General features: G+C 39.4%; 1 protein-coding gene across 6 annotated transcripts in view; it reads right to left on the reverse strand.

Moving 5' to 3' along the window:
- Positions 1-16,344, reverse strand: part of HIP1 (huntingtin interacting protein 1) — a 71,064-nt gene that overhangs the window by 46,996 nt on the left and 7,724 nt on the right. For 2 of the 6 annotated variants that reach the window (XM_026708507.2, XM_087928439.1), the window contains exon 1: positions 861-1,286. The exons of 2 other annotated variants lie outside the window; for them this stretch is intronic. In XM_026708507.2, coding sequence (XP_026564292.1) covers positions 861-878 — 18 coding nt within the window. In that variant the 5' untranslated portion in view covers positions 879-1,286. Of the gene's footprint in view, positions 1-860; positions 1,287-16,344 lie in introns of those variants that run through there. 2 more of the 6 variants (XM_026708508.2, XM_087928449.1) reach the window with 2 other exon arrangements.

A 16,344-nucleotide genomic window follows, 5' to 3' on the forward strand; every position in this document is an offset into this window, starting at 1 on the left:
TGGTTATAGCTTGGGGACATAGGGAAGAAAATATTCTCTTGGGAATATAGAGAAGAAAATACTCCCTGTTTTTCCACAGCAGCCTTGTGTCTCAAAACGAAGGCATCTGGCAATCTTCCACTGTAGAAATAAACTGCAAACTTCTTACAAACTTCATGCCTTTCCATATCTGTCTGTCTGTCTGTCTGTCTATCTGTCTATCTATCTATCTATCTATCTATCTATCTATCTATCTATCTATCTATCTATCTATCTATCTATCTATGCTTTTCCCTCTCTAGCCAAAGTCCACTGGCAAAAAAAAGTGAGAAAGGATGATAGTGGATGAGCTAGGAATGATTGTGGATAAGTTATTCAACCAAGATGATCCTTCTATTATAAAGAGGGGGGAAAACTGCCGTTTAGCGAGAGAAAAATGTTACAGGGAAGGAGAATTAAAAACGGTGAGTGATCCCAACCCCGGCTCAAGCACCTCCCTCAAACTCACTCCGGGAAATGGAAGGGAAGCGACAAGCTCTTAAAGTCCCTTCTCCAGTGCCAACGAACAGAAAGCAGAGCGCTCTAGCGGGGTTTCCTGGATTTGGTCCCAGGGCCCAAAGGAACCGACGCGGAGGGGCTGAGAAAACCCGCTTACTGGTCATAACCAGGCTTTCCATGAAAAGGAGGCTCAACTGGGAATCCTGTGTAGGCAGCTTAGCTGACCTGCCTCCTTTTCAGACCTTCTGGCCACTTGGGAAAGCATCCCAAGATCACCCACCTGCACAGGCAGGGCGAGTTCAAATGCCATATATTCTGCGCTCCATGGCCACCGGTCCTCTAGAGAGGATGCCCCTCTCTCCTGGGCCATGCCCTAGCCTTACCATCTTGCCCACCTCCATGGTGGGAGGGCTGCTATCGCCCGGGCCCCGCCGCCCCGCGCCTCCCCGGCCGGCGGGGCGGGTCTCTCTCGCAATCTTCCTACCGCAGCGCAGAGATAGACATGTTCGGTCCCTCCGCCAAGCGCTTCCCTCCGGACCAGGGCTTGCAGAGAGGCAGTAGGAAGGTGGCGGGTGTGCGGGCGACCAGGAAGCGACCCTCCACGCCGGCTGGACTGCGACGCCTCGCCAGGCGCAGCGCCGGAGCGAGCGAGGACGAGTCTGCCTGTGTGCTCGGAATGACAAAAGGCGCGGGCGCTCCCGCCCAGCCTCAGCCTCCTCCCTCGAAGGACAAGGGAGGGCTCCTCCGAGCAGATGCTCAGGCGGCACAAAGGCACCGTGCAGAAGCCACCGCCGGGCGAGGCCCGTCACAAACCCGGCGGAAGGAGGGAGGAGGAGTTTTTCTTTCTTTTTTTCCTTTGCTGCGCCCGCAGGAGAGGGAGGATTTTCCTGCCTGGAGGGATCGCCAGAGCGGCTCCCGGTTTAGCGCCGCCGCCTTAGCCACATCAACCACTTTGCACGCAAACGGATGGCCACTGGCTGGCGGGAAAGGAGAAGGGGGTGGAGGGGCTTGTGCCGCCGGCGGGCACTGAGTCTCTCCTCAGAGACCCGCGCTCGTGACTCTTCTGGGTTTCAGAGGGGCCGAAGGGTAAATCCCCTTCTCTCCCCCTCCCGCCCCGTTCAATGCTCTGTCACAGCAAACACGCTTCTTTCACAACCGCGTAAATTAGCCCAGCGGTCTTGGTCGCCGTCAGGAAAGGCGCTGAAATGTTTGACTTGTCAAGTAGTAATTCCCGCCTCTTTCAACACGCCTCCTCGCTCCCATCAAATTCCACGGCCTCTGAAGCTTAAGGGAGGGAGCCTCGGGCAAAGCTGCATCAGGCCTTGTGTCTAAATGCTTTAATGATTGTTTTGGATCAGCATCCTAACTCCCAATATAGCGCTGTCCTCACTTCCCCAGTGAAAGCCTTCACAACAGAAAGTGGATCATGTAATCTGAATAAAACAAACCGCAACAGCTAACTCGTAAGTGCCGATACTGATTTCAAACACGGCTGCAAATTTCCAAAAAGGCTCATTGGATTTTACTTGTAAATCACATTGGAAGCTGAGCTTGACTAAACACAGAAATGCATGAAAGATTTTTCAAAGTTACTGGGTGAAAATCGAAATAAAGATAGGCAGCTGGAATTTTGAAGCAGCACAGAGCAGAATTGTAGAGGGGGCGGGGAAGCACTTGCAATTAAGAGGCAGGACTCTTGTCTTCACACTAAGAAAGCTCCCAGGGGCTAATTCCTCTTATCTCACTGAATTTTACATAATGATTTGGACCTACAGCCCTGCTAATTACTGAATACAATTCTTTTGCACTGCAGTGAGTAGAGTCAATGCCCTAATGTTGTTCTTCTGTTCCCATCTGTACAAATTTCCCACTTGATTGCAAAAGCAGTCTTGCAAAAATTTGCACATGGCTGCTTATTTCTACTTCCGCTCCCTCATCAAATGCTAAGTCATTCCACCACCCCCCCACAAAAAAAAAAATAGAAATGATAGGAAAGATTCAGGCTCTCACCCTGGCCAAAAAGAACATGATTTTTGTATTTGTCAAGCAAATTCAGTACAATTCCATGTGTTTTAATATTTTTGACTAAAAAGTTTTGGGTGCTATTTTTAATACCTGGGAATTCCCACTGGAAGATTTGAGATTAATATTTTACTTCTAACAAAAACAAATTCGATCTAGGAACTAGCCCTCCTCCTCCCCTCCAAAAATTGGGAAGCCTGCTTCCTCTAAAAGACATTACAGAGGGTGGTGAGCATAGCACAAAACTTTGTGAGCTGTTCCCTGATACCACTAGATCAGCAGTCGCCTACTAGTGGGCCATGGCCCACTGGTGGGCCGTGAGAAAATTTTGGTGGGCCGCAGAGAAATCTCACCCCCAGAGCACACACACCCCCCAAAGCAATTAATCCAGGCTGTGCAGAAACACAAGGCTGCGCCAACCATATGGCCCGCAGGAACCCTCCCTGCCCACTCACTCCTTACCCGGCAAACTTGCCTGCTAAGTTGCTATTTTTCCTCCTCCCTGCCCCCCCCCCCCAACCATCACCTCTTCTGCTGTGCCAGGAGATTTAGATTTAGCTCAGAAGCAGGAAATGGTTGGATTTCTTGCTTTCTAGCTAGTCTTTAGATCTTCAGCTCTGCTTTTAAGCACAGCCAAACCTTCCTTAGGACCAAAGGTTCTATTATTCAGTGCAGACTCAAGGCAAGCAAATTTGAGAGACTGAGCTAGCCGATGGCAGATAGATCACTGAATGATTCTGTGAGCAACTCAATCTGCTTGCCTGCTTTGGGTAATAGTGCCGCGCGACAACTGCTGAAGCGACTGGGATCGTGCAGGCTTTCAGGAGGCGAGTTAGAACGCCTCTGTGCCTGCACAAATGCCTCTGCGCCTACACAAAGTGCGTTTGGCGTGTGCATATACGCAAAGTGTGTGCACGTGTAAAGCGCACCCAAGCCACACCCACCGAACCAGTGGCAACAATATTTGAATCCCACCACTGGTTTGCTTGCAAGCAAATTTTATGTGACAGATTGAGCTAGCCGATGGCAGATAGATAGATCTCTGAATGAATTTGTGATTCTGTGTGCAACTCAATCTGCCTGCCTGCTTTGCCTAATTTTGGGTAAAAGTTGCTCTTTTTTATTAAAAAATTCAATATTTATATAAATATTTATAATATTGACATACAAGCTAGTCACATGACCACCAAGCCACACCCACAAATTAGGCCACACCCACAGCACCAGTTAGTGGTCCCTGGGATTTAAAATGAGTTTGGTGGTCCCTGAGGTTCAAAAGGTTGGCAACCCCTGCACTAGATGACATTGCTAGGGCTCGCTTTCACAGAAGAGTGAGGAAAATTCTCAGGGACGACTCACATCCTGGTCAGCACTTCTTCACTCTCCTACCATCGGGTAGGAGATACAGAAGCATAGCCAGCCACACCAACAGGCTGAAGAACAGTTTCTACCTGTGGGCTGTCAGACTTCTGAACAGAAAATAACTTCATGTCAACATAGTATGATAGTCTTGCAGGACTGGCACATTTTGCAACAAGGTCACACATAGTGTAATAAGATTGGGACTGGGTTAGGGACTTCTGTCCTAACTGTGAGTTGTGTTTGGGGGCGGGGGTTGCATGAAGGGAAGCTCAGCCAATCTCATTGTACACATGTTGTACTCTGACAATAAAGGTAATAATCTCTATTTATTCTCACAATTTAGTAAATAAGACTTTGCCAATGAGACAAATTGCACAACCTATTTTTAATCTTTCTTTAAAAACATATTTCCATTATTTCCACCCTACAGCAATAAATGAAATAGAATTTCCACCTTGCAAATCAGAAATTACTTGAATTTAATGTGAATGTAACAAAAAGGATGCTTAAATCTTGAGTGACTTGTAATATGTACAATATGTTAATTCACATACATACACACACACACACAGAGAGAGAGAGAGAGAGAGAGAGAGAGAGAGAGAGAGAGAGAGAGGAATGTAAGAGCTTCTGTTTTTTGGTACCTTCTACAGAGCACATATCTGTTTATTAGATGCTTTTACAGTACACGGTTTCATTTATTCTGACTATAAGTATATTATTTTTTAATCAGTCTTTAAAGCTAAATTAACACAATCCACAACATCAATATCTGAAAATTATTTCAAGCAGAAAGTCAGCAAGTCATAACTAGAACAAGTTAATGAAAAGCTAAGTGGGGTATGCCTTACCCAAAAGAAAAGCTTTTGAAAAATTTAGACTGTTATGTATATACATTGTATGAATCTGTAACTCACAACCAAAAATATCTGTATCACAGGGAAGACAAGAGTATATATTTTGTGCTTGTTATTCAGAAGAGAGTTGAAACACACTATGATTCCATAAGCTTAAAACAGTGAAAAAGCTTCAACAGCTTTGAAACCAGCTAGATGTACACAAAGAGTAGTACAGAGTATATATTCATAAAGACTACCAACTTCAACTTGATTATTTAACTAAAGTATTAGGGTATTGAACAACGTCCCCCACCTCAAATTTTCTTTATTGAAAAAGCATAGCTGGAAGCTACAATGTGCAGCAAACAGGAACAAATTGTCCAAATAACACTGAACAAGAGCAGAAAGCTTCCACAGTGCCCACGCCAAGCTGAGTTGAATGGGGGTTTGGGTGGATATGCAATTTCCTTCACAATTAAATCTCAACTGGCCAACAGCCAACTCCTCCAGAAATAGAAGCAAAAAATCTCATCTCAGTACAGGCTGATCCAAAACATTATATAGGAGGGTTATTTTATGAAGAAACTTCCCAATGTTTAATTAATTAATTATCCATCAAATTTATAAAGCCTATCTTCCCCAAAAGTTATTCCAGGTAGCATACAGTAAGATTATAAAACAGATAACATATTAAAAAGCTATTATTAAAAACAATAAAAATCACAAAGGCTAAGATTGGACAGCAGATGTTAAAAATAATGGTGCCATTTCAGCAACAGAAACTATCAAATTTGCACAAACTACCAAAAGGACTGGACAAATAAGTAAAGCCTTGAGTTAATTCTTGAGTTATTGTATTTTCTGGTGGAACTTTGCGTTCATGGTTAAATAAATGTGTTAGAGGCGTATTTCACATCTCTAGACAGCTCCACTACATCTTAGAGTAAGACAGCACCAGGGTTTTAGGAATCAAGCTTGTAGAACAGGCTGTCAGATTCTGACAGAGAACACTATCAGATTCTAAGTCACTGCCACAATTATTTGAATGAAAATTGATTGGCAGATAAGCAGGACTGATAGTTGCCTGTAAATGACATATAAGATGCTTCAAACTGCTTAGAGAAACAGCAAAATACAAATTATAAATCAGTTCTTAGGAACTTGGAAATTACTTCCTGTCATGAGTTCAGAACTGAAAGTAAGATGCAAGTTATTCTACCATGATTATAATACTGAGCCCTTTTCTCAATATGATTTGTGGAAGAATTGGAAGAGAAGAGAAATCAGAAATTGATTTATCTGATAAAATATAGAACTATAAAATCCTGACTGACTTAATTCTTCTGCTTTCCCTCTCCATTTTTACTTTTTGCTGGCAAAAAATGGCCTTCTGAAAAACTGACAATGGCGAAGAATGATTCATAAGTGCCAGGTTACTTTGGAAATTATAAGCCATTAATGCATTGATCTCTTCTCTCAAATATTCACTATATCATGCAGATTTATTATTGTTGGCAACTGGCCCAATAATAATGTGCAAACAGTCCCAAATAATTCATTTATTTATCGTTCTAGAGTTGCTAATCTGCAAAACCTCTTCTCAAACAATAAAGAAGAAACAAGAGAAACTTGTTTCTCTCTATCTCTTAAGAGGAAACAAAAAAAGGAACAACTTTCAAATCACTTCCAATTCCAGTATGTTGGCCTTTGTCAGTTATGAGATATGGAAATAAGAGTCAAGTTTTTTTCTTTACCTCGAGGAAGAGGACTGAGCAGCCTGGTTCTTTCCAATCTAAAGAATGATAAAGGTTATGGAATGGATGAAGCAAAGGAAGAGAGAATTGTTGTTTCCTTACAGCCTTTTTCTTAAATGCTAAGAAAAAAAAAAGCTGGACCATCTTTTTGCCCATTGTTACAGGAATCCTCTTTCTCTTATTACCTCACAAATTTGCCTATACTAACCTTGATGGAACTGGCTGTGTAAAATTAGACAGATAATTTCAGACCAAACGTAAGGGACATGTCCTCTACCCTTCTGCAATTTCATCCATGGCTGAATTTACAAAGAAAAGCAGCAGTTGCAGATCAACTGCACCAAAAAAAAGGTACCAGTTTTCTCCCTGTCCTCTTTGCGGTTCTAAACAACTGTTGTTAATCTCTACAGAGAAGTATCTACCTGTAGCTGAAAGTCTTTGCAGTATCATTTTTAAGATACACATTTCTCATCATACCATACACCAAAGAGAACAATTAATATGGCACATTCTTATCAAGGCTTTACAGCAACTGATTTAGGAGACTAGGATCAGTTTGGATTAACGGAACCCTATTTTAAGAGGAAACAGAAAAGTATTTAAACTCTGAGCAGAATATATCATACTTAGGTACAAACTAGTTTATTCACATTGCTTGTGACGTATACAGGTCATATTGGCACAAGGGATGAACCCAGCTAATGGATTTGGCTACTGGGACTTAGACACTCTGTGTCTAACAGATGGGCAATTTCAAATGAAAAACAGGCATGAAATTTCTTTTTAGTTGAAACTTTCCTGCAGTCAAAATTAAGAAGGAAGAACCATCTCATATGAATGAAGAACTAAGAATATGGCAAGAAATTGGATTAAATGGTCTAATGAAATATATAGAACCACGATTGTTTATTTCTCTAAAGCTAAAAATAAAATTCTTGACACAACTTCTTCCTTGGAAGGCCCAAAGACCAATGTCTGCAAAAATGCTTCAAATTCACAATTCTGGTGGCTCACCTTACTCAATAAAAAAATAGGGAAAATTACTAAACAATTCCTAAAAATGACTTTTTTTGCTTTTAAAAAAAATACTCCTCCCCCAGTGTCTAGCAGTATTTGAAACCACAACAGAAGGAAAAATAAAACAAACTATAATATTTTCATTTTAAATGGGCAGTCTGATCCAGGAGTAATTTTTCCTTGCAAATGCATAATGCGTTTGGGTAACTTTCCTGAAAATCAGGTTTACAAAATACTTCAATATTTTTCAGGAAGAACTAGAAAGGCAAATGTGAGAGATGACCATTACAGGTAGTCCTCAAATCATTATCAATCTATGTGCGTGCACATAAACACACAGAAGTAACAAAATGTTAAAAGCAGATCATTCTTTTCATTAAGTATCACTTTGCATTCCTCTCAACAAAACACAAGTAGTAAGGAATGTCTTCTAATAGCCAGGAATGAAAATTTATTGAAAGCCCACTAGGTATTGGAAAAAGCAAATGATGTGAAGTATGGCTCATAAAGAAAATTTTATTCTATTAGTGCCTGCTGTCTACTTGACAGCATGCAAATTGTGAATTACAATTTTATTCCCCCTCCTTTTAGCCTTGGATTTAGCAACTCCTTCTCTTTCACGAAGAGCCTCCCCTTTACAAAGTCCCATACTAACTATACAAATTCCCCTGAATTTAAAATATTCTTCCACAAAGAAAGCTTCAATTTGCTTCTATTACTTCTGTTACTACATTCTGAATGAATCCTGATTTATTTATTTCCCAATGTTTATTTATGGAAAAAATATCTTTCTTCTTTGGCAACAACTTTAAATGAGAAGGACACTGTTATGCTTACCAGCAAGGAAAACAAGAAATGGTCATCTTATAGGACAAATTAATTCACTCTTGAGAAAATGATCCACACGGGGATTTTCCAAGTTGACTGCCAAATTCTAAAATAGCAGCCACTTAAATACACTGAAGGCTACACTATGCATCAAGAACATGTAATCACAGAATATTGCCTAAGGCTAGAACTTGTAGCAAAAGCACACCTGAAAATTTAATTTTGTCTGGAACTGAAAGTGAATTCACAACTCCAAAATTAATAGATTAGATTGGACTATAGTTTTCTGTTTGCTTTTATGTTTTTTTTTTAAATATTTGTGATCGTTTTTGAGCTTGCAGAACAGGACAAGAAGCAATGATAGAAATTAATCAAGGAGAGAAGCAACTTAGATCTAAGGAGAAATTTCCTGACAGAACAATTAATCAGTGGAACAACTTGCCTCCAGAATTGTAAATGCTCCAACACTTCTCTTTAAGAAGGGATTGGATAACCATGTCTGAAGTGGTGTAAGGTTTCCTACCTAAGCAGGGGGTTGGACTAGAAGAACTCCAAGGTCTCTTCCAACTTTACTATTCTATTATGTTCTATTCCAAGCTCTGTTATTCCACTTGGTAATGTCCATGCATATAGGCATTTTATTTGTTGGAAGATTGTGTTAGGGTTGAAGGCATTCTTGGATTGATATAAATCCTACGTTTTTTCAGGTTCCTAAACTCTGCAATTCAAATATATTTACCTTCTTAATAAACATTATTTTAAAGAGTTATCGTCCATTGGCAACAACCAATGGACTTAGTTAACCTAGACTCCATTTGTCTGATGTCTTGACTTTTAATCTTGTGACTGTGATTCTGGATACAGATCGGCTGATGACCCTGCTGCGATATTTGGATTTTGCCTGACTACTCTTGTGCCTGCTGTTTTGGATTTAGACTCTTTCTCAAGGCAAGCTTACTGGACTTTGGGGGACTTGATTTCTTGTGCATGTGTGTGCATGCATGTTTGTATGTATCTTTCCTTTGCCACTTATTTGGTTGAAAACTCCCTAGTAAACTGTGCAAAATCCTCTGCATGTTTGTGAATATATGGCCTGAGATAGAACTCTCGAGTCTTACTCATGAGGACATTATGGACTTGACGGATCCATCATGCAGCACTATCTCATCATCTACATATTAAGGCACATAATGTACTACAAAATGAGTATCAAAATGCTTATTTTTCAAAATATTATGCATGCTTTTCAAATGTTAATGTAAATATCCCACTGGTCTTCTATGTGAACAAATGCCTGATAAACTCTTAAATAAGAACATAAGAAAACTTCTGTTGCACAAGGTTTACTCCAATATTTTCTCACACTAGTCACTAACTCTGGCGTACTTGTAAAGAAAAGAGAGATGTGTCACTTTTCTGCACCTGTTCACTTGCACCTGAATTTAGAAGCATGCTGTGCCCAACATGGAGGTAGAGTTTAGTTTTCAAGATTATATCTCCTAATAGACCTTTTCCCATTAATTAACCCTATTAAAGCTACGAGTTAATTATTGCTTTGATAGGCTACCAATTTTACAACTTAAACAGCTACCTGCAAACTTTCAGCGCAAGTTATCTAAGCAAACATCAAGTACACAACTGGTATGAGTGATAAGTTGTACTTTTATTTATTTGCTTCCTTTCATCCAGTACTTCAAATAATATACATAACACTTCTACCATCACAATTGTCTTATAAGGTAGACTATGCTAAGAAATATTCTCAGGCCCAGTATAGCCCATTGAGATCCCATAATTCGACTTTCCCAATCTCAGTCCATAATTTCAACCACTGCCAGTAAACTCATTCTCTTCCTAAGGCAATGCTTTGCAACAAAGGGGCCCTACTAATCTGTGTGAAGGTTGCATAATCAGGATGGTTTTTTGCCTATTGCAGTGGCTTGTTTTTCTTTCCTTTTTTTCTCTATAATGTCTTTTCACTATTATAATACTGTGTTAAAAACAGTTATCCTGTCTCGTCATATAAACAATGCTTATTTATATATACGTATTGTTTATATGATAATACCGTATATTATCTTTATGGGACCCTTATTATATAAAAACATGAATGAATCCCATTAGTTTATTTTTAATGTTACACTTATTTAGGATTAGCTACTTGCATTTTTTAGGGAACATACCTCAGACACCTCTATCCTAAAAATGGAGTTTACAGGGGGGGAGACATTTCAAAATAATTAGAAAGCACTGATCTCATGAAGACTGTTTCTCTATACAGCAAATAGAGCATACACGAGCAACCAAAATTTGTTTTTAAAGAGTAATGATATATTCTCTTTACCATATTCCCATTTGAATTCTTCTTTTTCTATTTTTTCATAAAGTCAAACTCCTGCCAAAAATATTCCAGATGATTAATGTACTTCTAAAACAAAGGTATTAGAAAAGACTGTAACAAATGAACATGAATTATATTTAATTTCCTTCAAAAGCATTAGGATTAACTTGTCAGGGAACAGATGCCAACAGTATGTGAATTCCACTGCTTAAATCAAACAAATCAAATAAAAACATTAAAAATGTGATTAAGTTATAATTTATATTTGAGGGGAAAAACAAGCTTTAAGAAAAAAGTTATAGCAGAGATGCCTACAGCTCCCAAATATTGCTTCTGTTGCTCAGGATTGCCATTGGCTTTTAGCTTGTTTTATGACAAGAAATGTTCCAGATGAAAACCTCCTTAATGCTACTTATCAAAATGCATTGTGCTAGTCACCATATTTTCTTCAATGGCCTTTCTCTGAAAGAAAAAATGACAGATGTCAAGGTAGGATACTTGCTCAATGAAGGATGTAATGAGAAGCAAATCTGTCTATTCAGTTACCAACCCAGAAAATCCTAGCGATTAGGAGGATTTGACCTTTAATCAATAAATCAGCAGCGTTCACTTACTGCTTTTTATTTATGACAATCAGAACCATGGACATTAATGTTTCATTAATAATGAAAACAGAATCAGGAAGGAAAAATATATTTGGAGTCTACTACACAACTCCAAATGGCTATATGCAGAATTTATAGGTGTTAAGTGAAAACCCATGTAATGATTATTCTAGGGAAAAAGAGTAATAGAAGAAAAGAGGAGAGAAATCTTATATCATATTATGAAAAAAACAATGTTCAATAATTTTCTGAAGCATTTGCTGTCTTCTATTTGAAAGATGTTTACCACCAGACACTCAACAGTGTGATCAGGACCGAACACTCACCTGGCTTGAACAAAGCAGGTTACAAAAATGGGATCATCTTAAATTTTGACATTTAACATCAAATACAGAAGTATAAAGACCGATTTCAGAATACTACAAGCTCCAGCTAATACAGCCTAGCTTCAATGTATAACAAAGAAACATATGTATCATGCTATTGCTGGCATACTTGTCTCCATTCTGAAAGTTATTTGTTCTTATTTTCTTGCATTCTGGATTTCCTGTATGAGAAACAGTATAACCCTGAATTTTGAAAAATAAGTAATCAACAGCATGCTTAAAAGTTATTTATTTACTTATTTCTTGCATTTATATAGCCGCCAATCTCACAATAAAGTGATTCTAGGCAGCTCCAATTTTGCAATTCACAATTCTGTAGAGAAGTATATAGAAATTCATGAAATTCCAGGCTTGTTCTTATTTTTTTCTACAATAACCACTCTTCCATTAATTATAGCAATGTAGCTTTCTTTCATGACTACAGTATTCTCATTTCAGCCAAGGGATTCTCAAGATCATCTTCAAAAATCTGGTAAAAACCATGAATTGAGCATAACTCAATTTAACACAATAGATTATGTACTCTTGAAACAAAAGATGGTCCAGGTTTGCTGTACTGTGCATACTTTGTGGTCAAATTCTCCAGAGTTTAGGGAATTAATATTGACATACTAAGCAGGCTTCTGGCAGATGTTTCACTCTATTTCCCCGTAAGGCTTCCTTAGAAAGGGCAGGGGTGGGGGATGGTGTTGTCTTGTAGCTTTTGTAGTCTGCATCAGATATGATCTTAGAGGAGTTGGTTGGTGAATGGTTATTTCATATGAGGTGTTGATCAATTGATTCTTGGAGATGCTTCTGTCTCAATTTTGATTGGTCTTTTTCATCTGCTTTGGGATTTGGGGTGAGGCACCTGACCAAAATGATAGATGCTATCCAGCTCAATGGCTCTGTTAACAGCACATTTGTTTGAGTAACTGTGATGCTTAATGGTTAAAGTTCATTAATCATGTTAAGCCATGATTTGTTTACATATAGCTTGTTGAATATAAAGACACTTAACACTAAACAATATATTATGCTCTGAAAATCATAATTGTAATAGTTGTTAGACTTGTATCCTAAATTCAAGATACCAGTTGACCACAGAGCTCATTATGTGATTCTGCACCAGTTATATTCTTGTAGCCCAACCAATCGCTGAACAATAATATTGTGGAGAGACCCTAAGGACGCCCACCTTGAGTTCTCAGAAAAAAATGTATATGTATATAATAAAGCTAAAGCTGAATTAATCATATTATGGCTTCTAGCATAATGTGAGAACCTAATTTTGAATTTTTAATCTAAATTTTGAATTACAGAGTACTCCTCTCACTAGGCCTTCTAATTAAATGAAATGCTCCAACATTTAGTTTGGACTTCAATATAAAACTGCCCTTAGTCACAGTTTGATTCTTTTCTATGTATTCCTTGTGCTGAAAATTTGACCTGTTACAAATCTGCTTGGTAGTGTACCTGTAATAGTTCTGCACTATCACCAGTGAGCAATGCACTCTTTCATATCAAAGATAACAAATACTTCATATTTAACGCATGTACTACATAAATCCCATCTTATGATACAGTATTAGCTTCTCCCAAACCATTTTATTGGTCTGTTTTCAAGTAGATAAAAGTCAAAGAAACCCCGTGCACTTTCTAGAAAACTTAGAGCTATCTGTGCTGAAAAAAAGCACTAAACACTAAGATGTTTTTCCCTCCCATCCCTCTGTTGTTTGTTAAAAGCAGCTTTATTTCTCCATAATAAATATTTAATGTATTATCTTCTGAACACAAATTGATGGCTGTCAATAGTGGCCACAATAATGGAGTTATTTTTATCACAAGCTGTAACTTCAGTTTTCAGAATCTATAAGCCTTAAAAGAAGTAGCTTATCTTCACATGCAATGGATTTACCATATTCACATGTGAAACTAAAAAAAAATATGAAAATACTACTATGAGAATATTACCATTTTCCTTAATGAAACTGCTCTTAACTGTCTCTTAGCAAGCCTGTGCCATTTGTATATCTATTCCCAATTCAGATCACTGCCATGTTTCATAATTGATTTTTGGTGGTATTCAAATTAGTTAATCACAATCTAATCAATTGATCAATTGATTTTTAAAGGCATTTCTCTTTTGGTAGATTTCCTTGCTGGTCAACTAATATTTGCTTATTTAAGTAGAGACACCATCTTGGATGAAGTACCTTGTGATTTATTTGTAGATTATTTTTATTTTTAACTCCATATTCAATGTACTACATATCCTATTTTTCTATTCTAATGAACAAAGACAATTACCAGTAACAATATATTGAAACAGTAAAATATAAATTAAAGTACAAACATTAATCTATAATTAAAAGCCTGGAGTCAAAGATGCAACTTCCATGCAGCACATTCCATAATCCAGGAGCAATATAAGAAAAGCCAAGAATATAGTCCTTCATACCAAAAATAAGGTTGTCTAACAATTGGGATATCTTCTAAGTAACCTGTCTAGAGAACCTAAAGCCAGGAAAGTTCACAATGGGAAAGGCAATCTCTAGGCTAGTCAGTTTGTCGTTTAAATTTTAGATTTGACTATAGTACCCTGCTCTAAATAGGACTGCTTGTGTTTAGCATGTGGAAATTTCAATTGATATAAAACTCAGCAACCAGATTAGTCCTAGAAAATCCCATGCAGTACTTTACTTAGGCATAAAGAACAGAACTAGCTGCCAATTATTTTCTGAGCATAATACAAAGTCTTGCTTATTGCAATTAACACCCAGTATGGCTTAGATTAAGACGACTTGAAATAGCATCTCTTTCTCCCATGAGCTGTTCAGAGCATCCAGAAGTGGGAGGTGCTTCAGTCTTTTCTCAAAAGGTTGGGCTTAAAACTCCGGGACGCTCCTCCTCCTCCATGGGACACCTCCCCAGCATCCCCGTTTTAGTTCAGCCTTCGTGGTAAGAGGTGTGCACTCCCTGACTGGAACGGTTTTCTGATTCAGGTTTGCTCTTGGGTTATTTCGGCTTTTAAAATTCTTCCCCATTTAATTTGGCTTTTTCAGGCTTGTCCCTCTATTAGGTTACCTCGATTAGTTCAAAAAAAAAAAAAAAAACAGTTTCTTTGTAAATAGTGGAGCCGGCCACTCCGCAGGCAGCTTGAGGCTACCGCCTCAGGCAATTACCGTATCTAACTTTCCAGTCCTCTTCTCTGCGATCGGAGTGGAGCACTTGCAGCCGCGGCTCACTTCGCCTTGCTGTTTCGTCTGACAGCAGCATTTAACTCGCAAGTTAGAGCCTCAGCAGCAGCGGCTCATTAGACGGCTCAGACATTAGCAACAGTGATTCTGCTTCCGCCCTTTTCAACGGCTGGCTCAACTTCACGCCTAATTATCACAGGCGCCATTCCTCGCTGGTTTCCCTTTCTGGGGACCGAGGCAGTACCTTTCCACTTTGTTCTCCCTGGGTTTAGCTCTCCCTTGTCTGGCTAACGTTGGATAAGCAGGCTAGTCATTAAACAGGCATTTCTTTGCAACTGCCTTTGGATCATTTCTTCGGACTGAAACTGCAAGTGCCATTTAAATTGCGGGACGTTTGGTTTTGACAGGAAAGGATTCACCTCAGAGCCTGTATAGCTGGTTTCCCTTGTTGGGGACCAGGGATCCAGAGTTTTTCTCGCTTGGAGCACTTGGGGGTTTCCCTTGTTGGGGGCCCTTAGATACTGTTTACCATATACACAGTTATACATATAGATATAGGCATATGTCTATGTATATGGACATGCATATATCGATATATATATATAGTCTTACTCTCCTGGAAGAGCATTCTACTTTCAACCGCAGGGGAAGGCATCACCCCAAAGTACAAATATTAACAACAATCATCATCATCATCATAATTTAAAAAAAAAGAAAATTTAAAATTAAAGTCAGAGGCAAGACAATCAGTCACCCACAATGGAAGGTGACAACGCTTTCCGCTCCAAGTCAAATAAGTCCCGAGATAGGCCAGTGGGCCCCAAAAAGGCCTCTAAGGCGGCGGATAAGGATGCCCATAGACGGCACCTAGCTTTGGAAAGGCAATTGCAGAAATGAGCCAGGGAGGCAGACAAGATGGCTATGACACAACAATCCGATCAGAACCCAAGCCCATTGATGGGGCCCTTGGACTTATCTACCCAGCCCAGGCAGGCTGTTTCTGGACAACCTCCCATAGGCACATCTCATTTGACCCCCTCAACTAGGTTAGTTCATTTAGGGGCAGTGATAGATACCATGGAAGGCAAGGTCTTTCTCTCTCAGGACAGATTAAACGGTATCCAGTCTTTGGCCAGAGAGATCAGAGCCTTAAAGATGGTTTCCCTGGCAGTGCTGTCTCAACTGTTAGGGAAACTGATTTCTTGTATTTCCATTGTACCTTGGGCTCGATTCCATTCTAGAGAGCTGCAATGGTTCCTGCTACCTTTCCAGCAATTTGGAAGAGCCACTTCCAACGTCCGGATAAAGGTACCAAACAATGTTCTCCGATTGCTCCGCTGGTGGTCTGAAAAAATGATAAACAAAGGGTGTCCTTTCAAGGAACCTTACAGGGCAACGATCACAACCGATGCCAGCCTGGTAGGATGGGGAGCTCACTTCCAATCCCACACTGCGCAGGGAATTTGGATAATTTCCGAACAATCACAAAGCATCAACCTGTTGGAGCTGCAAGCAGTTCACCTGGCCTTACGCA

This window comes from Pseudonaja textilis, chromosome 1 (genome assembly GCF_049901715.1).
Source record: "Pseudonaja textilis isolate UNSWEBS1 chromosome 1, rPseTex1.2, whole genome shotgun sequence".
Lineage (NCBI taxonomy): Eukaryota > Metazoa > Chordata > Lepidosauria > Squamata > Elapidae > Pseudonaja > Pseudonaja textilis.